A 27,754-nucleotide genomic window follows, 5' to 3' on the forward strand; every position below is an offset into this window, starting at 1 on the left:
AGTTCATAATCCCAAGCAATATCTCTAGAAGATTCCTGCTTCAGGTTGTAGCACTTGTACTCACATAAATCATCAGGGAAGGGGTTGTCAGGTGGTGTGAACAAGTCATTTGACCTCTTTAAATCTCAGTTTCTTCATTTATAAAATGGGGATAATAATACTGGTGCTACTCATGCCACAGGGTACTACATAAACCTTAAATGCTATAAAATGTAATAATTATTACCTAGCATATAAATCCCACTGGAAAGCTGGAAATTTTAGAGTCTCAGGATTTTCAAGATTTGGGATTAATCTTGGGAAACTTGTTTGCAATGTAGTGTGGTGACAGGTTCACTGGATCTAGAGTAAGAGGACCTAGATTTGTGATACATATTAGCTGTGTTATGTTGGGCAAGTTAAATTCTTTGGGCTTCTGTGGAAAAAAAAAAAGTAGCATTTAGACTAGATCAGAGGTGTCAAAGAGCTGGGCTGCTTGTTACCAGCAATACTCCCTACCGCCCTCTGAACCAGATTAAAATGTAATTGGTGGGGCAGCTAGATGGTGCAGTGGATAAAGCACTGGCCCTGGATTCAGGAGTATCTGAGTTCGAATCCAGCCTCAGACACTTAACACTTACTAGCTGTGTGACCCTGGGCAAGTCACTTAACCCCAATTGCCACGCAAAAAAATGTAATTGGTAAATATTTAACAAAATAAAAAAAAATACAATAAAACATGGATAATCTTAATATGTGATTTTCTAAGTCAACATGTAGTGGCAGAAATCCTTATGTAAAGGTTATTGGCCAAGGTTTTTGATTTTGATACCACTGGCCTAAATGATTTCAAAGGTTCCTTTCTTCCTCTAAATCCTTTTTTTTTTTTCAGGGCAATGGGGGTTAAGTGACTTGCCCAGGGTCACACAGCTAGTAAGTGTCTGAGGCTGGGTTTGAACTCAGGTCCTCCTGAATCCAAGGCTGGTGCCTTATCCACTGTGCCACCTAGCTGCCCCTCTAAATCCTAAAAGAGGAACTAGATTCACACCCTGAGAAAACTTATTTCCCCTATGATTTAAGTCAAGTTGACTTTTGACTACCTTCTTGCCCCTATGGAAGCATTACCATCCATCATCTCCTTTTGTGACCAGAAGATGTTCCCTTTCCTGTTGGCCTTTGGGAATCCATATATTCATTCCTTGAAGCCCAATAATAATTTAAGGGAATATAGAGTGTTATGTTAAAAACAGCTATCTCCAAACATCATAAAAGATTTATTCTAGAGGGGATGTCCATCAATTGGGGAATGGCTGAACAAGTTGTGGTATATGAATGTAATGGAATTCTATTGTGCTGTAAGAAACTATGAGCAGGTGGGAGTTCAGAGAAACCTGGAAGAACTTGCATGAACTGATGGTGAGTGAGATGAGCAGAACCAGGAGAATATTGTACACAGTATCATCAACATTATGTGTTGATCAACTGTGATAGACTAGATTCTTCTCACCAATCCAAGGGAACAAGAAAGTTCCAAAGGACTCATGATGGAAAAGGCTCTCCAAATCCAGAAAAAAAAAGGAAGTGTGAAATATGGATGCTGATCGGACCATACTATTTCTTTTGGTTTTGGTGCTGTTGGTTTTCTGATTTGAAGTTTTTCCTTTGTGCTCTGATCCTTCTCGTATAACATGATTAATACAGAAATATGTTTAATGTTATTATGTATATATAACCTATATCAGATTGCCTGCTGTATAGGGGAGTGGGGAGGGAGGGGAGGGAGGGAGAAAAATTTGAAATTGGAAATCTTATATAAACAAATGTTGAAAATTATTTCTGCATGTAATTGGAAAACAATAAAATAATTTTATTTAAAAAAAAAGATTTATTCTACCAATACAACCTTAAAGCTGTATCAAATCAAAGCAGATTAGGATTATGAGTAGTAAAATTATGTATGCATATATATATTTATACACACATATACATACATATGTCTATTATCCTTCAGGGGAAGTTGGATGTATAAAAGTGATAATATTTGAGAATAGGGATGACAGTAATTTGGGAGATGATAACATAGTATACTGGATAGTCCTGGACCCAGAAGAAATATATTTGAGTAAGACCTGGCTCTCCAAGTGTGAACAAGTCATTTGACCTTTCTAAATCTCAGTTTCTTCACTTTTAAAATGGGGATAATAATATTGGTGTTGCCCATGTCACAGGGTACTACATAAACCTTAAATGTTATAAAATGTAATAATTATTACCTAGCATATAAGTCACTTAAGTCTCTAGGACTGTCGGAAACCTCATCACAATGGAAAAAAATACAATGAAAGACTCGGTGTTTAAACAATCCCTTAAATATTTATACTACTTTTTATGTGAAAGCCAAGAAATATTTAAGAAAACTTAATTCATTGACATTTGCAAGAAGAGGAGGACACATTAAAACTGAACACCTGGGCAAGATACAATGTCTCGATGGCCCTCAGACAATTCATTAAGACTGATAAATTGTAGAACAGGTACCTGTCTGCACTGGTGGATAATATGTTCACACTGGGAGTTACCTATACCAATGAAATCACAAGTCTGTTAACACACACACACACACACACACAAAATAAATAAATAAATAACAATATAAAATAAAAGACACCAGACAGAACTAAGAACAATGGGGCAGAAGTTGAAGGGAGACAGTTTTAGGTTTTATATAAAGAAACACTTTCTATGAATTAGAGCTATATTAATGTGAACTGGCCTCCTTAGGAGGTGATAGTTTCCCTCAGGACTGAGGTCCTCAAAGCCTGGTTTTTTCAGGAGTGTTACAGGAGGGATTATTCTCTACATAAGGGTTTGACTTATAAGGTTAGTTGACCTCTGAGGGCCCTTCCAACTGTGAAATTTGTGATCATATACCCCCTTAGAGATATATGATCAAATTGAGCTCCTTTCACCTATCTAATTAAAACTACAGGAGCAAAGAGCTATGAAGTACACATTTATGTTAATATTTTATGTCTGTGAGACTGTGCACACAAAAGTTCATCTGGAGCTTAGAAAATGAATAAATCATACTGATAACCCAACACAAAGAATTTGTGAGAAAAAAATTAAATCACACGAAATCTTTAGAACATTATATTTCATAAAAGACAATGATAAAAAAGTACAAACATTTTCATGAAGAGCAAAATAAAAATCAGAACATGATAGTACACAATAAGTTCCCAGCATTTCAGTGCATTTTTGTAAAAGCCTTTCACACCTTTATAAATAAAAGTCTTAAGTACACTTTCTATTGATATACACCATTGCATCCTTTTTATTTTTCTTGACTAGCACACTCATGATTCCACTGCAACAAGACTAGTAGTCTATTACGTAGTTGAGAAAGACAAAAATGAAATATAATGCAGACTGGTAAAGATTAAAAAAAAAGAAACGTTTTGCATTCACTTGTCAGAACATCCTCCCCCAAAGGGGAGGAAGTTCTATTGATTATTTTTTTCCATTTTGGTTTTAAATGGAAATCAACGATTTGGCTAGGAGAGTAGCAGAGACAGTGTTTCAATAAGCAACCACTTTTCCATGCAAACTAAGTGAATAAGGTACGATCATTAACACCCCCACCTCCTTGCAAAAAAAAAAATAGAAATAGAATTTGAAAACTGGATTTTTCAAGTTCATTATATCCTGTATTTGGCATAGGTTTTTCTATTTCTGTCAAGTGTAGAAGCCAGAAAAGATGGAATTTTATATTTAAATTGTGAATTAGAAAAGAACCTCAGCAGCAGACAGACCATGTGTACAAAACTTTGTTCACAAGTATGCACACTAGTCATTACATTTCCTTTTTTAAAAAGGCACTGTGTTAACTCCCGCTATAGAGCAATGGGCACTATGGACGATTTAAAGTCACACCCTCAAGGTAGTCTTTTTTAAACAACCCCAGATTGTTATTTAGAATATTTAAATTATTGAATGATATCCTTTATATTCTTTTAATAAGACAAACATTATTTAAGCCTAAACAAAACTGATTTGACTGATTTAAGAATATATTGTTGGGGCAGCTAGGTGGCGCAGTGGATGGAGCACCGGCCTTGGATTCAGGAGTACCTGAGTTCAAATCCAGCCTCAGACACTTAACACTTACTAGCTGTGTGACTCTGGGCAAGTCACTTAACCCCAATTGCCTCACTAAAAAAAAAAAAAAGAATATATTGTTGTACGTAAGTACATTTATGTACTCTTTTCATTTCTCTGGAGTAAATTAGGATGTTTTTTAACTACAACTAAGCAACTGGGCAAGGTTTGATCCACTAATACTGAACCACACCCATGTTCACTGTTTCAACTATAAAATTGATTATCTAGACATTTTACCCAAAAAGTACATACAATTTCCAACTACATGTACCTGAATGATTCCAAACATTCAGATTCAAAACTGAAAAAAAAATGAAAGTCATGTCAAAAAACATACATAGGCCAAACAAACATGGCAGACACCTTAAAGTATCATGTTTGCCTTAATACTGTAGCAGATATTTTTAAATGAAAAAGCCAAAATGTGGTCAATTCTCAACTTTTAAAAGTTAAAAAAATTAAGATTTATAGCTGCTTTAAACATTCTAAGAAAAAAAAAGGTTCTTTAATGAGAAATAGGAGCCTGCATTAATTCTTCTCTCCATCTGCAACCTCATTCCAGAATTGTCTGTGTAAGTATTTACTAATTAGGCTTACTTTGTTCCCCAAAAACAAAAACAAAAAACTTAGGGCATTGTAGGTCTCAATAAATGCTATTTTTCCATCACAGCTGCTTTTATTTTATAGAAGTAAGAAAATATATTTGATATAAGAGAAAAATGACCAGAGAATAAAATTCTAAAAGCACTTTAAACAACCATTTTAAAAAGTTCAGCTGACATTTATTTATGCCACAGAAGGAAGTGAAAAGAAAATATATTAAAAAAATTTTTTTTAATTTCCAAGCAAAATAACAGAAATAAATTTATCTCATTTCCTAACTTTATGCCAAATGATTTTCTGTTTTCTCAAAGTTATAGGCAGCCTAATGATTTGTAAGATTTGGGTTATGATCCTTTGTGCTGTCAAAGTTGCTAGCGCAAAAACTTCTTTAAAGTTACCCTCACAACCTGAGATGATCCAACCATGGATCTTTTCAGAGCAATGCATGAAGCAAATATTCAGTTGTAAATAAGGTTGCACATTTTCTAATTCTGCAACTACCTATTTTGTTTGACATTTATCATAACATTTAGGGATTAAAAAAATCTTTGGTTCAAGAAATAATGAATGACTATGATTGACGCAGTTGTCAAAAAAAGGTAGCATGTTGGTATAATTTGCTTCCATGTCAAAAAGTTCACTTAAAATTTAAATTAAGTATATCATGTTTCTAAATAAAGTGAAACCTTTTTATTACCCTTGTGTTAGAGACTTGACTAATACCTACTTATGAATTGTTTTATATTAGGCATTTTCTAAATGTAGTTATGGGGGAGGGGGAATGACACAATTTGACTCATCTCTAAATCAAGTTCATTGAAAGCTCTTTTTTAATATGGTTCTGTCCATGAATGCATTTTGTTGGCAAATGTAATCAGTAATACCACATGAGTGATCCTTAAAGTGAATGATACAGAAGAGGCAGTGTGGTATAGTGACATGAGGACTGGGTTCTGATCTTGATTCTGCCCCTAGCTAAATGATCTAGGGCAAGTCGATTCATCTCCACCTCGGTGTCCTCATCTGTAAGATGGGGAAGTTGGATTAGATGATCTTGTAGGTCCCTTTCCAGCTATAATTTTCTGACTATATAAAATGTAGGCTGAATCAAACTTTAAAAATGTGATAATTCCTTCTAATATTTATCTCCACAAAATAGAAAGTCTAATTCTTTATTTAAATCCCCAAACTGATAGCATAACACAAGCACTGCATAATTCCCATAATTCAATCTTTAGAAAAAACAACAAAACTATAGTGGTGGTGGTTTTTCTTTGAAATGAAGTCTTTTTTGGCTCTTTTGATTTGGGAAGAATAAAAGTGCTGTTCACTAGTAATAATAAAAAAAAAAAACCTACAGTATACAAACACCCAGGAACTTGAGAACATTGTTTTAGGCACAGAATCCCTGACACTAACACTAGTGGCACATGTGAAGACGCTTAAAATAAGAGGTCCTTTATATAACGATATATAAGAACTTTTAAGATTTTCTTGGTATTACACATGCAGTATACATAAACAATATGGTTGTGATTCAGCAAAACTAGGTGAGAAAGTCAGCAAGGAAATTACATAAACCTAGCAGGAAGAGAACTACTTAATTCCTTTCCCTTTACCATTAACAGCTGATGAAAGCTATGAATCTGTCCAATAAAAAAGGCTGAAGGCCTAAAGCTCAAAATTAGTATAATAGTTTACTATTATAGCTGGCCATCAATTATTGACAGTTCCTTCATTTCACACAAAGGTTAGCCTCTGTTCAGTAACAATTTTACATTGGTTCTTCCATGCAATTTTTTTTTTAATCCTACCAAAAAAACCAAAAAACAAATAGGGGCATGCAGAATTTCAACACATTATTATATTTAAAAGCTATTTGACCACATAAATTTATATCACATATATTTACAAAACATCTTTAAAGGAAATAAAGCATTCCCTTAAATTAAAATAATAGTTTTTAGTATAAAATGTTTTCCGGTAGAAGAGAGCTCTCACTCCTAAGCAATGGTATCTGTTTTCTGCGGTGCTATCCACATATATAGCTGAGTGGTTTTTTAACACAGAGAATATAGTGAAAGAAAGCTTGACTCTTAATAGTTCCATGCTGTAAACATTAAGTATTAGCTGCTGGCATTTCTTCTTTTTAGCATACAGTGCACTGTCATACACCCATTCACTTTACTTCTTTTCACACATCTCTCAAATAGCCAAAAGCTTTTATAAGTTTTTGCCACCAGTGCACACCAAACTTTCTAGTCCAGTAGTACAGTTGGTCTTGCAATAAGATCCATGTCTTTCAATAGTCTTGAACAGGAGCTAAATCTGGAGTGAGGTTTACAGTGATGTTTTTATACAGCCTACTGATCAGTATTTTAGGAATATATATTAAATTGTTCAATCCATCAATATACTGACGCTCTCTTGAATACCGTAGCAACTTGTATCTGCAGGATGAGAAAGTACAGAAAATATGGTGAAATGCTTAGAAAGAAATACAGTGAAGAATACCTTTGGATTCATTTTACACCGAAAAGATGAGGCCTTTGACATATTAAAAATCTGAATTAAAAACTCATAAATACTTATTCTAAGCCCAAATCTTAACTTTATAACTACAGACATTTTGCATTTTCAAAAATTAAAAACCACCCAAGAAGTTGCCCTTTAGCAATGTAATAACCCTATGTAACCAAATGACCATTCTAATTCATTCAAAGAACTCAAAAAGAAAAATAAGTTTTATGTTTACACCTTTGACTTTGATTGAGATTCATATGTTCCTGAACATTCAATATCAGATTGCTTTTTTATATAGAAACTGTGTCAGTGTCACATAGACTTAAAACAAAAGGAATAGAATTTGGGAGCTTTTTCAAATCTCGATTTACAATTAAGTCTATTGCATGATGTATAGTTTACTTCGCACATTATTGAGAAGTCAGCATACAAGATCAAATTTAGAAAGAAAACAGAAACAGATGAAGCATTATTAATTTTTCTAGATATATTGAGGAATTGTCATTTTTTATTATAACTAAATTGATGTCTTTAATACCATGGATTTTTATTATAATGGGGGAATGTCATTTTTTGTTTTATAAAGATTGGTGATTTTTAAATATTTAAGCAAAATCTTTTTAGAAGATTTTATCAACATACAAATAACTCTTTAAAAATGCTTCATATAGAGTTATGACCATCTAGATGTGAACATTCTATATTCAGATTTCTAAATGTGAACTTACCGTCCTAAAAACTGGACTTCCCCTCGATGATGATGAGGAATGGATTTGTATTTTCCTAAGTCTCCTTCAGGTCTGGTGACATTATATCCAGCATAATGAACTCTACAGTTCAATATAAGTAAAGAGAGGCAAATATAAGGAAGGCAAACTTGACACATGAAAATGTGAACTATGTTTTCAATTATGCAAGGCATAATATATTATAATAATATTGAAATAAAAGCATAATATATAATAATATTATTGAAATAATATTGAAAATAATACATAATATTGACAGCATAATAGATAATAATATTGAAATAATATATAATAATATTGAAAACTACATTTTCAACATATGCAAAGAAATTCTGAGAAATCTGTTTGTGTTTCTGTGAGTTACACTAGACCGTCACTATACTATGTTCCCTCCTACTTTTTTTAAAGCCCCAGGGGGAAGAAAGGAGAAAGGCAATTATAGAATAAGAGTTAGGAATCAGTTCGTGGCAAAATATTTATGGACAATTGCCACCCAAAGAATGGATTCAGAAATACTGGAAGTCTGGCCAACAGATGTTAGAAAACAAAGTATAACAGTCAATTCCAAGAGTTTTATGAGAACAATGAAATGTTATAAACAATTTGGTCCATTCTGACAGTGGTCTATTCTGGCTTACATATATAGCTGTTTTGAGCTTTCTGTGTGCTATGGACATGTCTGTAAGAGAACAGAACATGACTACTTGTCTTTCTACAACCTAAAGAATGATTACAGTATTTCTCTGCTTAACACAAATTCCCTTTACAGAATCTGGAATAAAGCCTAGCCTTATGACTTCATTGCTATAGGAAACTCCTGGATAAGGGAAGCTTCACCTACCAATGTAGGTGAGCACTTTCCCTGCAATAAATAATCGGAAAGAGTTACCGAGGGAACTCCAAGAGTTGAAGTGATTTGCCCCGGGTCACACAGCCAGTATGTGTCAGAGGAAGAACTTTTGAAACTGGGTTTTCCTGACTTCAAAACCAACTTTTATCACAACTTATATTGAACTTCTTGAGTTCTTAAGGGGGGAGGGAGGAAGGGAATTTGGATTTTAAAAATTGATGTGAAAATTTGTTTATACATGTAACTTGGGGAAATTTCCAAATAAATAAATAAAATACAAAACCAGCTCTTTATCCAAGACTACATCCTACTACTTTTCATCACAATTAGACTTCCAGAAATTCATAAAGTTGATCATAAGACTGCTTTAAGAAACAATAATCCTTGAATTTTCAGTTTTAGGGCTCACTTTTTGTCAAGATCACACAGCCAGTATACATCAGATGCAGGATGTACACAAATCATTACAATACAAACTAGAACTGGAGAACTGTGTAGGAAAGGAAGAGGAATTATCTCTACTCCTTGCTAAAGCTATAAGCCCACTGTTGCCTTGATGCCAACTCCTCTGGCCTCAGAGAACTGAATACCAGAAATCACCCCTGATTTCTCATGCAGCTTCAATTTTTCTTTCCAAATATGTCCACTTTTCCCTAATCCTCATAACCCTTCTATGCCACATACCTACCCTTCCATGTCTCTTCTCTCAAACTTCTTGAAAACAAAGCGACTGTTTCAAATACATGCATCCCCCCACTCCTGACTCTCTTTACCTTGGCTTCTTTCCTACCATTCTAGTGAAACTACTCTTTGAAAGTTCATCCAATTCCAATAGTTTTTTGATTCATCATCTTTGGTATCTCAGGAATAAATAATACTATTGATGACCCTCACTTCTGAATACTGTCTCCTCCTTTGGCTTCAGAGGTATGATACTCTCCTGCCTCTCCTCCTATCTAACCACTCCTCTGTGTTTGCGCTCTTCTTGACAATTTACTGTAGATGTTCCCTCAAGATTGTTTTTAGCTCTCTGCTTTATTCCTTGACAATTCCATTGTCTCCCAAAGCTACATTCATCTCTACTATAAATGATGCTCAAGTCTATAACTTTGTCTTTGAACTCTCTTACAAGCTCTAGACCTGTAAGGTCTATAAGCCATCTCCACCTGGAAATCCCATCAGCATCTCAGTATCAAAGTGTTCAAAACCCAAGTTCATTCTTTTTTATTTCTATTTATACTATTTATAAATGGAACCACCATTAATCCAGTCTCCCACATTTGAAACCTTGAGGTTCTTTGTCTCTTCCTTCTTCACATCTCCCATTCAATCAGTCACAAGGTTCCCTTTTCTGTATTCTCATTCCTAGCCACCTGTATTACTACCAGCTATCATGCCAGAACTCAAAACCAAGTCCTGGAGATACTTCATCCTCAGAATGCCTCCCACGGGACCCCACTATCCTGACTGGCCTCAGTGACAAACCACACATCCTGGCTCCAGCAATACTTTACGTTACTCCTCAGCCCTATCTTTGCTAGTCAACTTGCCACAGCACATATACAATTTCAAACATCCCCCTCACCATTAGCTTTCCATTTTTGTATCTGTACTAAAAATACTCTGCTATTACTCTTGAAAAGGATGTGTCAACCTACTACCCTATTGCTGCACTCATTATCTTCATAACTTTCCAAACCAAAATACTGCTCCCTTGCCACCTTTTTCCTATATGTTGTCTCCACCCTATTTTTGCTCTTAAAATATTTAGAGTATCTCTTTTTGCAGTAGTGAAGAACTAGAAACTAAAGAGGGGCCCATCTGGGGAACAGCTACACAAATTATGGTGTATGAAAACAGTGGAATGCTGCTGTGACATCAGAAATGAGAAAAGGGACAGATTCACAGAAACCTTAAGAAGATTCATATGAACTGAGGCATAATCACATGAACAAAACCAGGAGAACAAATTATACAATAATACAATACAATACAATAATAACAACACTGTAAACACAAACAACTTTTGGGGGCAGCTATGTGGTGCAGTGGATAAAGCACGACCCTGGATTCAGAAGGACCTGAGTTCAAATCTGTCCCCTGACACTTGACACTTACTAGCTGTGTGACCCTGGGCAAGTCACTTAACCCTCATTGCTCAGCAAGAAAAACAATAACAAAAACAAACAAACAAAAAACTTTGGAAGACTTGAAAGGTGATGAATTTAAGATAAAAATGAAACATATATTCATGGTGGGGGGGGACAATTAAGGAGATATGTTTACTTCACTATGCATATTTGTTATAAGGATTGTGTTTTCTTTTTTTCTAAATGGAGGTGGTTGGAGGGAAAGAAAATAACTGCTTATTAACTGAATAATAAAATGAAATTTTGAGAAAGAAGCTATAATCCTTGAGGGCTGAGACTTGTTTCACTTTAATATTTGTATTCTCAGCACTTAGCAAAGTACTTGACAGAGTAAATGCTTAATAAATGTTTTATTTTTCATTTATTCAGATCACAAAGGAAGGTCAAATAACCCTGGGTTTTTGAAAACCCACAAGGCTTGTGAGAACGTTAGAGAAATAGAATACCTTCTAGTGGATTATATTCTGAAGTTAATTCAGAAGGAGTTCAGAGAAACTGGGGAGGATGACTTTTGCCCAGGAATCTGGACACACCAAACACCCAAGAGGTACTGGCTTTTACTCAACCTCCAGCTTGATTTCTGCATCACATTAGGGGTAAGGAAGGGTAATGAGGGGACGGCCAGAAGGAGATCTGACCAATTTCATTGATTTTGGCACTTGCTGACATCAACTTCCAAGGTTTAGTTCCATATTCCTATTGGGTTGACATAGACAGACAGGTACTAAAGAGGTAAACTTGTAAAGACAGGATTCAATCGTTAAACTGACTACAACGGAGGAGAACTGGAGTTCACTGTAATCGACTCAAGGGATGGAGTATTTGATGCATTAACAGATCCAGTACAACAGGTCTGGCAAGCAATGAGTTATGAGACAGTCTAATTTTCCTCCTTAAATACTGTACCTGACCTTTAGAGGGGCTTAGGAATATCTGAACTGGCCAACTAATCATGGGTAATAACTGACAGTGGATGCATGAATATCCTTTCTTAGGTTTGCTGGAGGACCCTTAAACTATCAAGTCTCTTTCTTCAGTTGTTTGTCCGAGTACTGGGATGGAAAATGAACTTTATCCTCTTCCTTCATTTTTAATGTGTTTACTGTTTAAATTGCCTCTGGGAACTGACATGGGATAAGGGTTCCAATGTTTTGATTCATTTACTTCTCTGGGTTCCTCTTTATTCCAAGAGTAAAATTCCCTGTGTAGTGACCATGATTACAGGCCACCTGTGGGGAGGGCGATAGATTAGGATGGTCAAGGCAGCAAGGGTGAATTTAATGGGGAACAGAAATGAAAAGAGAGGTTCAACTTACAGTGGGGATGTGGAATTGACAGCACATGACAACCGACTGAATGTACCAGGGTGAACCAGAGGGAAGATTAACTCAGAGTGATTAAGAGATAACTTAGAGGGGGCAGTGGATAAAGCACCGGCCCTGGATTCAGGAGGACCTGAGTTCAAATCCAGCTTCAGACACTTGACAACTTGACACTTACTAGCTGTGTGACCCTGGGCATGTCACTTAAACCTCATTGTCAAAGGGTGGGGGGGGAAGACTTAGAACAATCCTAGTATGGATGATTGAGAGGATGGGGATACCAATAACAGAAACAGAGAAATTAGGAAAATGGTCAGGAGGAAGACAATGAATTAAGTTAGGGACATCTTAAGTTTAAAGTGCTGGTCGAAAAAAAAAATCTAACAAGTAGAAATGTCTGGATGTGTGTGGAGAGGTCAGAGCTAGAGAAATGGGTTTGGAAGACAGTGGAGTAGAAGTGATAATTGAAGTCAAGTTATTGACTAAATTCTCCAAGGAAGAGAAAAGAGCCAACAACATAAGAATGCCCATATTTAGGATTCAGAAAAAAAAATAATACACAAAGGATACAGAAAAGGACAGACTGGTTATAGAGGGAGAACCATGAAATTATAGTGTCATAGAAACCAAAGCAGATGGTAGTTTTCATTAGGAAGTCCCTCTTCTCCCCTCTTCCCTATTCCCCCCTCTTCCCTATTATTCAGATGCCTTCTGTCACCATCTCCTCCCTTACCCATCTCACATGATGAAGCAGCCTTATACCTTACCAAAGCTAACTCCTCTATTTTTTCAAGCAACCCCATTCCATCCCATCTTTCCCAAAGATTGCCCCCTCTGTCATCCCCACCTCTCACTGATTTTCAATATCACTCCCTTTCTACTGGCTCATTTCCTGCTGCCTACAAATAGACCTATGTTATTCCCATCAAGGAAAAAAAACACCCTGATTTGATCTTTCCATCCCTAACTATTGTCCTAGATCTCTTCTTCCCTTGGTAACTATGAGGGCCATGTACAATAGGTACCTCTACTTTCCTCGAACTCTGTTCTTAACCTACAATGCAGCTTCCAACCTTATCATTCCACTGAAATTCTTCTCTCCAAAGTTTCTCTTAGTTGCCAAATTCAATGGTCTTTTCTCAATCTTTCCAACCTTATCATTCCACTGAAATTCTTCTCTCCAAAGTTTCTCTTAGTTGCCAAATTCAATGGCCTTTTCTCAATCTTCATTCTCCCTGGACTTCTCTGAAGTCTGACACTGTTGACCATTCTCTCCTCCTTGCTACTCTCTTCTCTCCAGATTTTTAGTGCACTACTTTCTCCTAATTCTCCTCCTACCTGACTACTCCTTCTCTGTCTCCCTTGCTGCCTATTCTTCTGGATCACACCCTCTAACTGTAGGTGCCCCCCAGGGTGATATTTTAGGCCTTCTATTCTGCTATGATACTTCACTTGGTAATCTCATCCAATGGATTTAATTGTCAAATCTACGCTGATGATTCTCAAATCTAAGTGTCCTGCCCTTAATTCTCTCCAATCTTGCACCTCTGATTGCCTTTTAGACATCTCAAGCTGGATATCTGGTAGACATATTTAACTCCAAAATGAAACTCATTATCTTCCCCACCACCACCTTCCCTATTAGTGTAAATTATCTTCCTCTCAGTCCTTCAGGCTCACAAGCTAGGAATCATCTTGTATTCCTCATTCTCTCTCAATCCCATATTCCAATCTGTTGCCAAGGCCTGCTGATTTCACCCTTGAAACTTCTCCTGAATGTGTCCCCTCCTCTCTGTCACTGCTACCACTCTAGTGCAGGCACTTGTTGCTTTATGCCTGGATTATTGCAATGGCCTGTGGGTGGTTCTGCCTGCTTCAGGTTTCTCCCCACTCCAATCCATCCTTCATTCAGTCACTAAAGTGATTTTCCTAAAGTGCAGGCCAATCACATTACTATACTCAATAAACTCCAGTGGGTAAAATATAAATGTCCTGTTTGACATTTAAAGCCCTTCATAACCCATCTCCCTTCTACTTGTCCAGTCTTCTTATACCTTCCTCTCCAACACATAATCTTCAATCCAGTGACACTGGCCTTCTGGCTGTTCTATGAATAAGACACTCCATTTCTCAACTTGAGGCAATTTTATCATTGTTTCCCATGCCTGGAATGCTCTCCCTCCCCTGCTCTTTAAGTCCCAACTAAAATCTCACCTTCCAGGAAGCCTTTCACAACCCCTTTTAATTCCAGGGCCTTTCCTTTCTTTGTATGTATTTGTTTGCATGTTATCTCCCCTATGAGATTGTAAGCTCCTTGAGGCCGGGACTGACTTAAATTCAATTCAGTACAAGTCATGACATTACCCCAATGTCATGGTCCTCTTAGAAGAAGGACAAACAACAATAATTCCTAATACTTAGCACATTACCTGGCACACAGTAGTTACTTAATAGATATTACTTGATTGGTTTTCATTAAGATAGGGAGGTCAATGACATCAACTGATTTGGAATATTCAAGGATGGTGAAAGAAATACCATTAGATTTGGTAATAAGGAGGTTATTAAGTACCTTAGAGAAAGCAGTTTCTATCCACTGAAAAGGTCTGGGAAGTCATTGTACAGACCAGTGGAAGAAACAAATACAGACCTTATTTCATGAAACAAACCATCAGTTTTGAAAAAGAAAGCTCAACACAGGCACAATCTACTAATTTGCTAATGAATATATTAGCTAGTAGATAGTTAATAGCATGTCCCAGAAGATATTAAGGTAAATCTCAATTTTTAAATACTGACTAGATATTTTCAACCCTTAGATTTTTGTGTTCCTAATTTGTTCCATATAAAAATGCCATAAAGAATTGTACAAGTGTTACTGAGGGATATCTAAAAAGAAAGGCTATTAAACACAAAAGGTTGAAAAAAAAGAAATTCCATCTCTTTCACCGCCTCCCTAACACAGAAAAGAGGTAAGAGAATGATTACTTTCGAATAAAAGTAAGATATGTTACAGTGGTTTGAAGTTGATAAAAATTTAACCAAGTTGCTAAAACTTTTGGGACTGCTCCCTTTCATGGCGGAAATGGTAAATTGGATAGGATAAAGCAATTATAATGCCAGTTTTTAAAAATTTGCATTTGCTGATGGGGTTTGAATATAACATAGTATTATTATTAATACTAATTATTATCTCCTGTTTTAATAGTTCATCCCTCCTCGCCACCTTTAAATATAGCTTTGAGAATCTGTACTCTGCTCACTTTACCTCCATATCTTAGTTTTTTCTTATGTAAAATAAGAGGACTGAACAAATCTTCACCTTTGTGATACCTTCCAATTGTATCTCTGATCCTAACAGTTTTGGGGGTTTTTTGTTTGTTTGTTTTGTTTTGTTTTTATTGTTGTTGTTGTTGTTTTGTTTTGCAGGGCAATGGGGGTTAAGTGACTTGCCCAGAGTCACACAGCTAGTAAATGTCAAGTGTCTGAGGCCGGATCCAAACTCAAGTCCTCCTGAATCCAGGGCTGGTGCTTTATCCACTGTGCCACCTAGCTGCCCCTTAACAGTTTTTAAAAGATGTTAGTTTATGATATCTAGGGAGCCAATATTTTTCAAAGTATTGCAATTCAACTTTATAAAAAACAATTTACTTAACCTAAAATTCCCTTTCTAAAAAACTTTATTGAACAATTCCTATTTCATTAAACAAGTGATTACAGTAAGAATCACAAAGATAATTATTCCTTTTTATTTCATTTCCCCATTAGATTAATAAGGCAAAAAGATTTGGATCCTTGCATGAAATGAAGAACTGCCACAGTCAAGCAACATACCTATTCCATAGATCATCATCTTCTCCTCCCCATCCCCAGAAGGCATTAGGAAATCCATTGATCTTTTTAAACTGCTCCACTGTCAATCCACTCACACCACCAAAAAACTCATTATATGGAAGACTAAAAAAAAAAAAGTAAAATTTATCATAAGTGATAAATAAAATTTCCCCAGCAGTTTTACATTACAAATCAGAGTTTTCAGTTTATAAGCACATACATATAACTTTGGGGTGGGGGGGAATAACTATTTTCATGATGAAAATCTACTATGGCAATATCAATCTTCATGATATTAGATCTAGAATAAAAGAGTTGTAAAAATGCTCATAAGACTTGTCATTATTATTCCAACACACAAAAGCTCACGGTATTAAAAATATATGAACTCATAACTAAAAATTATCAATAAATAGAACATTTTAATGCCACAGTGAGAGGGAAAAATGCACTTCAAATGTACTGTCACAAAAATTGAACTGTAAAAAGTAATTATAATTTTTTAAATTTTTGTTTACTTCTTAATTTATGGAATAAAGCATTTTCATAGCAGTACAATTTTTTTTTTTTTGCAGGGCAATGGGGGTCACACAGCTAGTAAGTGTCAAGTGGCCCAGGCTGGATTTGAACTCAGGTACTCCTGAATCCAGGGCTGGTGCTTTATCCACTGTGCCACCTAGCCACCCCAGCAGTACAATTTTAAAAGATGATTACACATGAAACTGCAAAACTATTATGTACAAATTGCTATTCCTTTTAAATATATAAAGTTGTCATGTATATTTCTTTTTTCTTCTCTCCCTCCCCCCAGAGATGTCTACCATTAGACACAAATATGTATGTATGTAAAATAATTCTCTACATACTTCTATTATCAATTCTTTCTCTGAATGCTGATAGCATCTTCCTTCATATGTCCTTTGTAGTTAATTTGAGTATTTATAATAGTCAAAATGACTTTTCACTCAAAATTGTTCTTCAAACAATATTGCTGGGGCAGCTAGGTGGTGCATTGCCACACACAAAAACAAATAAACAAACAAAAAACAATATTGCTGTTACTAAATACAACATTCTCTTGGTTCTGCTCCTCTTGCTCTTCATTATTTCGTGCAAGTCTATCCACATTTTTCTAAGATCATGTAGCTTATCATTTCTTATAGCACAGTAGCATTCAAGTAATTTAAATATTTTTTCTAGACTGGAATACTAATAGTGTTCAAAGTATCCTGCTTGGTTTTTTGTGCTAAAATTAAATTCTTACGAAGCCTATCAACAATTATGTCTAAGTTGCTAAGCACTCATTATAGCACAGTTCCATTAAAGGCGCACTTTCTGAGAACAGGAATCGTGTTTGTAACACAGTACCTGGCACATGATAGCTGTTTAAGAAACATTGATTTGATCAGTTAGTTGATTACATTGATAAAATACAGAAACATTATTTAATTGAAAATAAACCAATTTGCTATCTAGGGTGGGGAAAATCAAAATTAATATGAATAACCAAATAAATTTATTTAGCCCAGATGCTTATTTTTATACTACTCCTGAAAACAGGTCATAAATCAAGTATTTTATTGGTGCTGAAAAGGGAACTATTCTAACAGCACAGATGAAATGGTCAGCGACATTTTGAGGCATGGATGCTTTGAAAAATACAGCATGGCCCAGAGAAAACTTTCAGAAATGTTGAAGCCATTGCATGGGAACAGGAGGAAGGAGGAATATTTTTCCTCCCAAATAATAATATTGAGTTTGTTATATAATTATTTATATACAATATCTCACTGAATTCTCATAATCATGTGAGGTAAGTAATATTAATGTCCTCATTTAACAGATGAAGAAGCTAAAATTTAGAAAGGCTAAGTGACTCCCTCCCAACTACTAATCAATTAGCATTTATTAAGCGCTTACTATATGCCAGGCATTGTGCTAAGGGTCTGATACAGGATTCAAACCTTGGTCTTCCTGACTCCAAGTTTAGCACCTTTCTTGTTATGCCATGATTTCTCTACACAAACTGTGGTTGGTTATTTATTTTGAAAAAGAAATTTAGGAAACAACGGCAGTATATATATAATGTAGGGATTTTTTAGTTCACTTTAAAGCCCCTAAAAAAGTTCTTCTCTGATGAACATTATGGCATACCCCAAGTTCTTCAATCCAATATTTATTCAAGGACTTCTACATACAACACACTAGGGATACAGAGACCTCCCCCCCTCCAAAAAAAGGTCCTTGGCCTCAGGAAGCTTATATTCTACTAGGCAGTGTCTACATGGAAACAAATGCTAACAGCGTCTACCATGAAAAAGATGAAAAGATGAAAAAGCAAGAGGTCAGCAGCAACTATATATGTTTTCTGAAGGCCAGCCTAACTACAGACGGAAAGACTCATTGCCAGTAGGATGGCTATTAAGATAAGATAAAATTCTTTGGTTACATCAACCCATGAAACAAAGAAAGCTACAAAATGGCTCTTAGTCCTGTGCTTCCCCTTTTGAATGGCCAAAGGGGTAGAGCCTGCTCTGGCTGAAGAAGGGCAATCATAAACTGAACCATTCCTATTTCCTACCTCTTCAGTTGGGTGTAATTGACCCCTCTTTTTCAGCATGCTCCTTTATTTTGTTATCAAATCATTAGCATTTAGGCATATACCCTCAGTGGGCATCAAAACAGAAACAAAAGGCTAATATTCATAGCATACTTGGTAGTGGCAAAGAAGCTGAAACAAAGTGGGTGTTCATTAATTGGAGAATGGCTGAGCAAACTTAGATGACTGTAGTGGAATATTATTTTGTACTAAGAAATGATTAATATAAAGAATTCAGAGAAGCATGGAAAGATTTTATGAACTGAGAGTAATATTCAGAATCAAAATAGCAACAGACACAATGACTATAGCTTCACACTGAAAAGATCCCTAAAAGGAAACTGGACTCTTAAGTAACTGAAAAACCCCTAATGTTCTAAGAGAAACTAATAATGAAACATACTTCCCTCCTCCCTGCAAAGTGGCCAAGAGCTAACATTATACATAAGACAATATACCTAGTATTTCCTCCTTGATCTTCTTTCTTTTTAAATTTTTTTCTAAATTTTTTTCAATCTTAGTAGTATTTTTTCCAATCACATGTAAAGATAGTTTTCAACATTCATTTTTATAAGATTTTGAGTTCCAAATCCTTCTCCCCCTTCCTTTTCTTCCTCCCTCCCCAAGACAGCAACCAATCTGATATAGTTTATATATGTACAATCATGCTAAATAAATTTCCACATTAGTTATGTTGTGAAAGAAGAATCAGAAAAAAGGGGGAAAACCACAAGAAAGAAAAAAACAACAAAAAAGTGAAAAGAGAACACTTCTATCTGCATTCAGATTCTACAGTTCTTTTTTCTGGATGTGGAGAGCATTTTCCATCATGAGTCTTTTGGAATTGTCTTGCATCATTATATTGCCGAGAAGAACTAAGTCTATCACCGTTGATCATCACACACAATGTTTTTGATACTATGTGCAATGTTCTCCTCATTCTACTCACTTCACACAGCATCAGTCTACTTAAGTCTTTCCAGGTTTTTCTGAAATATGACTGCTCATCATTTCTTATAGCACAATAGTATTCCATTACATTCATATACCACAACTTGTTCAGCCATTTCTGAATTGATAGGTATTCCCTCAATTTCCAATTCATTGCTACCACAAGAAGAACTACTACATATTTTTGTACATGTGGGACCTTTTCCCTTTTTTACAATCTCTTTGGGATATAGACTTCGTAGTGGTATTGTTTGGTCAAAGGGTATGGATAGTTTTATAGCCTTTTGGGCATAGTTCCAAATTGCTCTCCAGAGTGGCTTGATTTTCTTTCTTATAAGGGATGATTAAATCTGGAAGGGGGTACCAAAAATACTTCCAGAAGTGACTCTATGTAAAAACAAAAAGCAGGGATATTTTTTTAACTAATGGTTTTTTCCTCTGTTTTTTCCCCTCTGATGAGGAATTATAGTAGGAACTTAGTGGAGAAGCTGTGGACAGAGTAAATGTTTGTGAATTTAAAATTCCTGGCCTTACTTTCCTAAATTTTCCTTTTCCTGGTAGAAACAATTTGTTATATACTCTATCCAGCTGCTATACACATTAGAGTCTTTTGCCCCACTTTTCATCCTTTTTCTTTGCATCTTCTATTATTCCTCCAAGTAAATCAACAAAGGACTCTAGGATACTAGTTATTCGTTAGTACCTGGAAGTTATATTGATGAGACTGAAGTCAGAGTTATTTGAATTATCAGGCCAGGCACTTGACTCCTTTTAAATAATCCTGTGTCTTCACAGAGGAAGTAAATGGAAACCACTTCATGAAGTGAATAACTTATGTTGTTTATACAATAATCAAGCATGGTATATTAAGTTTAAAAGCATGGCTTATTCAAGCAGTAATTCCACAGAGACTAAACAAATTTGCCTTTGAATTTTTTTGCTGTTGTTGTTCAATTGTTTTTCAGTCGTTTTCAATTCTTTGTGACCCCTTTCTTGGTAGATGCTGGAGTGGTTTGCCATTTTCTTCTCCAGCTCATTTTACAGATAAGGAAACCGAGGCAAACAGGGTTAAGTGACTTGCCAAGGTTCACACAACTAGTAAGTGTCTAAGTCTGGATTTGAACTCAGGTCTTTTTCACTCTAATACGGGTGCTCTATCCACTGTGCCACCTGGCTTTCCTTTGAATGTTTAATTCTTGTTAGAAAGGGAGCTACAGGCTGTTCAACTTCAATAATATGAATAGGTTACATGGGCATACAACTTAAAGGTTTCACAAAGTACTTTCTGCAAAAGAACACTGTGAAGCAGGTAAAGAATTATCTCCATTTTATTGGTAAGGAAACTGAGGTTCATAGAAGTTCAGCAATTTACCAATGTCCGCTCGGCTATTAAGTATCAGAGATGGAACTTGGAGCAGGTCTCTTGGAATGAAGGTCAGCATGCTCTGCTACACACCAACTTGCAATGCTAAATATATAAACCTTACTGAGATCCTCATAAATCTGTATTAAGATCACCAAAAACTGCAAGGGACCTTAGACGCTCTTCCAATCCAACTCCCTCATTTTATTGAACTGAGGCTAGGGAAGGTCGGTGATTTGCCCATTGCCTTGAGAAGTCCTAGTCTTACAATGTTAGGTAGAACAAAGACCCAACTCTCAAGGAACTTAGAGTTCAATAGGGAGCCAATATGCATATGCAAAGGACGACACTAAAATGAAAAACACAATTATGGGCAAAGAAGAAGCCCAGGCAAAATTCAATGAGAAGTTTGCATAGGGAGAGAGATATAACTTCCAGCTTCAAAGTAAGGACTCAAAGTCACACAACCAGGGCTTAAAGCCAATTCTGTCTCCAAGTCACTGTTCTTTGCAGTGACTTCCTTCATTTACTTGTTTAGCAGTTGAGCGTGTTACTTACAGAAATCACAACACCCATGACCTCCATAGGAATGTTTCTATCAACACTATATTCTATGATCCTCAGACTTTATTATAAAGTCTGGGAGTCACAATTTAAAAAGAGTACAGAAACCTTGGACAGAATGCAGAAGAAAAACCATCAGTGATGAAATGAGCAGAATCTATAAAGAAAGATTAAAGAGGGGGCAGCTAGGTGGCTCAGTGGATAGAGCACCAGCCCTGGAGTCAGGAGTACCTGAGTTCAAATCCAGCCTCAGACACTTAACAGTTACTAGCTGTGTGACCCTGGGCAAGTCCCTTAACCCCAATTGCCTCACGAAAGAAAGAAAGAAAGAAAGAAAGAAAGAAAGAAAGAAAGAAAGAAAGAAAGAAAGAAAGAAAGAAAGAAAGAAAGAAAGATAGATTAAAGAAACTGAGACTCTTTAACCCTAAAATAATGAAATTAAATGAACAGATAATGCATAGATGAAGGTAAGCAGCTATTCTTCATCTTTGGTCAAAAGAAGCAAGAGGGGAATGTCTAAAAGTACAAGAGGAGAAAAGATCTAAATTAGATAGGAGGAAGAACTTTCTGACAGAGGACTGCAGGGCCACTAAAATAAACTCAATTCAATTCAACATTTATTGAGTTCCTAATATGTGCTATTCAAAAGGCAAAAATGAAATGGTCCCTGCCCTGAAAGAGACTGCATTCTACTAGGGGGAAACAACACATACACAGGGAGAGTTACAAAGCTAAACAAAGTAATTCACATGGGCATGAGGTTGTATCGTCACAAATGGTTTGGAGAGAGATCAGGCTTTCTATCTGCCGCACTTGAACTGAGCTTTGAATTCTAAGATGTAGAGGAAGGACATTTCAGGTATGGTGGATAGCTTATGCAAAGGCACAGAGATAAGGGATGAAATGTTATGTATAGGGAGCAGCAAGAGTTGGTTTTGCTGGAGCACAGATGGAGAAGGAGAATAGTGTGCAAAAAACTTGGAAATGTAGACTGGAGGCAAGCTGTCAAAGACTGTAAATACCAAACAAAGGAGCTCATATTTTGTCCTGGAGGCAACTGGAGTTTACTGAGTAAGGGAATGATGTGATACTTTAAAAATATCAGTCCAGCCACTATAAAGAGGATCAATTGTTGAGGAGAGACAAAAATCATAATAGCTAGCATTTACATAGTGCTTTAAGGTTAATAGAGTATTTTACAATAGTAATCTTATTTGCAGCTAGGTGACAGAGTGCTGTACTTGGGTCAGGAAAACCTGACTTCATATCCTGCCTCAGAAACTTACAAGTTTTCTGACCTTGGGCAAATCACTTAAACTATGTGTACCTCAGTTTCCTTGTCTGTAAAATGAAGATAGTAACAGCATGTACTCCACAAAGTTGTTGCAATATTTGACACTGCTGATCACCTTATCCTCCAGGATACCCTGCTCTTTGGGTTTTTATAACATAGCTCTTTCTTCCTTTTCCTCCAATCTGTCTGGCTTCTCCTTTGATCTATCATGAAATGTCACACCCATACAACATTTACATAATGCACGTGTAATAAATTAAATGTAATTCAATATTGCATTATGTGATAATATTATGTTATCTAATACGTTCTGATTTTCTAACTCATTAGATTGTCCAATCCAACCACTAATGTTCAAAGCTCTTGCCAAGGTTTACACTAGATATATCATATGGAGAGTGGGATGGGAGTGTGCAGAGGAAAAGCACTAAGCATGAAAAGCATGGAAGGAACCCAAAATATGACCACCTTTGTACTATATTATAGGGCTCATGAGGATGGGATAATGTCTTCCTTATCTTTTTATTTCCCCCAGTGTGTAACACAGTACGCTGCATGTAATAAATTCTTAATACTTATTGAATTGAATACTCCCTGGAGAATAACAGGGCTCTTTAGGACAAGCAATATTTCTGAAAAGAGCCACTCCGGATCCTTCTGCCTGGAAGGTACTATCTATTTCACCTCTTAGAATCCCTGGTTTCTTTCAAGACTCCTTGTATCACTTTACAATTTAGACTTTTTCCTCTTAATTGATGATAAAGGAAAAGTAGGATTCCTGGTGTACTTTTATTTTGGGGATTCCATTGTGCATTATTCTTTGTTACCTTTAATCAAGTGATACAGCATCGGGTTTACCACTACCTGTACCAGCTACAGATATTGACACCATCTTCCAGCCCTTGTCCACACAACTTTTATAGCTTTCTCAAGTTCATGTGGCTGCCAATGTGATATATTTCTAGAACAGTAGCCTGATGATGTCATTCCCCTGTTAAAAAAAAAAAAAGCTCCTGTGGCTCACTATTGCCTTTAGCATAAAATGCCTCTGTCTTCCTTTAAAGCCCTTTACCAGTAGATAAAGTAAGTCCTGGAGTCAGGAGGACCTGATTTCAAATCTATCCTCATTTAGACATTTACTAGCTATATGACCCTGGGCAAGTTACTGAACTCTGTTTTCCTCAGTTTCTTCATTTGTTTTTGTTTTATTTTTATTTTATTTTTGCGGGGCAATGAGAGTTAAGTGACTTGCTCAGGGTCACACAGCTAGTAAGTGTCAATTGTCTAAGGCTGGATTTCAACTCAGATTCTCCTGAATCCAGGGCTGGAGCTTTATCCACTGCACCACCTAACTATCCTCCAGTTTCTTCATTTGTAAAATGAGTTGGAGAAGGAAATGGCAAACCACTTCAGTATCTTTATCAAGAAAATCACAAATGAGGTCGTGAAGAGTTGGGCATGACTAAAATGACTCAACAACGATGACAACCATCTCAATCTAACCTACCTTTCTAGGCTTAATATCTATTACTCTTCTTCACTCACATATACTATATTCTAGTCAAATTAGCTTGTTTGCTGCCCCATTGCTCCCAATCTCCCATCTCCCGTCTTCCCATCATCAAAAAGGCTGTTCTCTAAGCCTCCTTCACTTTCACTCTGAGAATCCTTCCCATAAAGCCCAGCTGAAACACTACTTCCTACATGAGGCTTTTTCTGATCCCCTTATCTCCTAGCATCTACCACTACCCTCCCCAAACCCAATTATCTTTCATTATTTACCTCGTACTTAATTTGTGTGTACATGTATGTGCATATATATGTATATATGCAGTATGTACACATACCTACACACATACCATCCAACACACTATTCTATATAAATATATGCATATATACAGTGCATACATATGCACACACAAAAACAACTCATACACAAATACATATAATCTACCACACTATGCTATTAGGTAGATTCCTGCTTGGGGTAGATAAGGTCTAAAGGCCCTTCCAAATCTAAGATGTACTTTCTGTCCTTCATGCCTGGACCACTCTCTCTTCTCACTGAGGCCTCTTAGAATGCTTGGTTTTCTTCTAGATTCAGCTCAAGCACGGCCTTCTGGGGAAGGCCTTTCTTTGTCCCCCACCCTCAGCTGCAACCTGTATGAATTTTGCAGGTACCTCTTTATGTACATGTTGTCTGCTCCCCTTAGAATGTGAGCTCCCTGAAGGCAAGAACTGGATTCCCTTTTTTCTGTATTTTCAGCATTTGGCACATAGTAAACATTTAATAAATGCTTGTTTATTTGTTGATTAAAGACTCAGCTCAATCATCACCTTCTGCATGACATCCCCTCTACCCCAGCTTCTAGTGCCTTTCCCCCAAAGGCTACCAGGCAACTGCTTTCTATATGTGCTGTATACCTACATCTCTAGAGTGTCCCAAAAGTCTTAGTGCAATTTTAAGCTTTAATAGATTAACCAATTTTTGAAGACACAATTGTAGGGCCTAGAACTCTAGTCTCTAGTAGTTGCCTGCTGATTCACCTCATAGATTTAAGGCTCCTGAATACCCAAAATCCTAGACAAAAGTAATGAGTGAATGTTAAATTTTAGTGTTTAAGTTTAAAAATGTACTACGTTTTTTGGGACACTCTGTATACATGAATGTTGTCTCTCCCATTAGAATATACGCTCCTTGAAGGCAGGGTCTGTTTCACTGTTGTGTTTATAACCATAGTACTCAGTACACTGTCTCCTAGCATTCTGTAGGCACTTAATAAATGCTTGTTTATTGTGTGTTAAGAGATTGGGATGGGGGCAGCTAGGTGGCACAGTGGATAAAGTACTGGCCCTGGATTCAGGAGGACCTGAGTTCAAATCCAGCCTCAGACACTTGACACTTACTAGCTGTGTGACCTTGGGCAAGTTACTTAACCCTCATTGCCCTGCAAAAAAAAAAAAAAGAGAGAGAGATTGAGATGCTGTAGAACTGGCAGGCAGGGAGGTATATGGGTGCTACAGATCCAAAGTGTGGCTGTTCAATTTCTCATGCAGATCATACTTCTGAAAGAACAGCTAATAATGAACTGGTTAATTTCAGGGAAGACTACTGCTATGGGAGTGTTTTGTAGAGCTTGAAACTAGCCATTATTTGGGATGGCGGATGTTCAGTGAGGCGTGTGTTACAGGGTATCAAAATAGCATTTTTGTGTGAGTTAGGGAAGAGATAAGAGCTGGGAATTATAGGGCAGCTGTGATATTACCCATATGTTGGTCTTTGGTATTCCTCTTTATTATCATCTTTATTAATGAGGGGGAAAGGGGAAAAGAGGAAAAGAGTGAGGAGTCTCAGGTGTTGACAATGGTCTAGGTTGCATCTTGTAATTCTGCTGAGCAATCTCTAATAGCCAAGACCAGTGTAGAGTACAAGAACTACTGAAGGGGGCGGCTATGTGGCACAGTGGATAGAGCACCGGCCCTGGAGTCAGGAGTACCTGAGTTCAAATCCGGCCTCAGACACTTAACACTTACTAGCTGTGTGACCCTGGGCAAGTCACTTAACCCCAATTGCCTCACTTAAAAAAAAAAAAAAAAGAACTACTGAAGCTATGGTTTCAGTATTCTAATATTGCCTTCCAAATTTTATCAGTGAAGCCTGTTGTAGCTGCCATTCCTAGAAAAAGGTACTGGCAGTAGTAATTGACTTACATAACTTATGTCAATTTCCCAGATCTCAGGAGTTCATGTCTATGAACAGAGAGCTTCCTGACAAAACAAAAAGGTGTCAATAAGTTTGTTCATGGCCTGAATTTATGACTTAACTCTTCTGAGCCAGTCTTTACCCTTCAAAGCAAGGGTTCTTAACCTGGGTTCCTTGGAACCAATGAATGAATTTAGATGGGAAGTTAATTACATCCTTATTTCAACATGATTGGTTTACTTTGTGGTCTCATGGTCCTATAATATGGTAAAGAATTTTATATGACAGAAGAGAAGAAAGCTAAGAACCAGTCTGGCAAAGAATTCAGAAGACAGATAAGATAGAAGGATCTCATGGACTAAAATTCTACAGGACTAAGTAAACCAAGGAATGATGGGAAGCTATCAAGAATGAAATTCTGAAGGCGTAGGGCCTTTCCTAGTCCCTTCAAGTTGCCTGCTGATTCATCCCATAGAAACAAGACTTGACAATATTCAAAGTGCTGAACAAAAGTCCTTCATGGATGTTAAGTTCTTAATTACTGTACCTATAGAGTACTTTTTATTTTTTTCTTTTCTTTTTTTGTGCCCAGGGTCACACAGCTAGTAAGTGTCAAGTGTCTGAGGTCAGATTTGAACTCAGATCCTCCTAAATCCTTTATCCACTGTACCACCTAACTGCCCCCTAGAGTACTTTTAAAAAGAAGGTGTTCTCAACTTTTGGGGGATCGTGGACCTATTTGGCAGTATGGTAAAGTTTATGGACTACTCAGAAAAAAATATTTTTACTTGCATAAAATAAAATCCACAGAACTGCAAAGGAAACCAATTATATTGAAATAAAGATATAATTATTTTCCCTTCCAAATTCATAGGTAACCTGGATGAACTGACCATAGTTCAGTAACACGGAAAAAAACCTCATGTTAGATTAGAATCAATTGAAGGAACTGGAGATGTTTAGTCTGAAGAAAGAAGGCTCATAGAGAATATGAGAGTAGCTTTTCAAGTCTGAAAAACCACCCTGTAAAAAGAGGGATGAGATCCATTCTGTTTAGACCCACAAAAAAGAATTAAAAGCAATGAACAGAAATTTCAAAGAGGCAA

The 27,754-nt window shown here is 36.5% G+C and overlaps 1 protein-coding gene across 1 annotated transcript in view; it reads right to left on the bottom strand.

The window, feature by feature from the left end:
- Positions 1–3,118: 3,118 nt before the first annotated feature.
- The window catches only part of B4GALT6 (beta-1,4-galactosyltransferase 6), a 93,917-nt gene continuing 69,281 nt past the window's right edge, over positions 3,119–27,754 (bottom strand). Inside the window, exons 7-9 of the mRNA XM_043978487.1 lie at positions 16,175–16,297; positions 7,998–8,099; positions 3,119–7,196 (exon numbers count right to left, since the gene is read on the bottom strand). Coding sequence (XP_043834422.1) covers positions 7,049–7,196; positions 7,998–8,099; positions 16,175–16,297 — 373 coding nt within the window. The 3' untranslated portion in view covers positions 3,119–7,048. The remainder of the gene's footprint in view (positions 7,197–7,997; positions 8,100–16,174; positions 16,298–27,754) is intronic.

The sequence above is a fragment of the Dromiciops gliroides genome, chromosome 1 (genome assembly GCF_019393635.1).
Source record: "Dromiciops gliroides isolate mDroGli1 chromosome 1, mDroGli1.pri, whole genome shotgun sequence".
Taxonomy (NCBI): domain Eukaryota; kingdom Metazoa; phylum Chordata; class Mammalia; order Microbiotheria; family Microbiotheriidae; genus Dromiciops; species Dromiciops gliroides.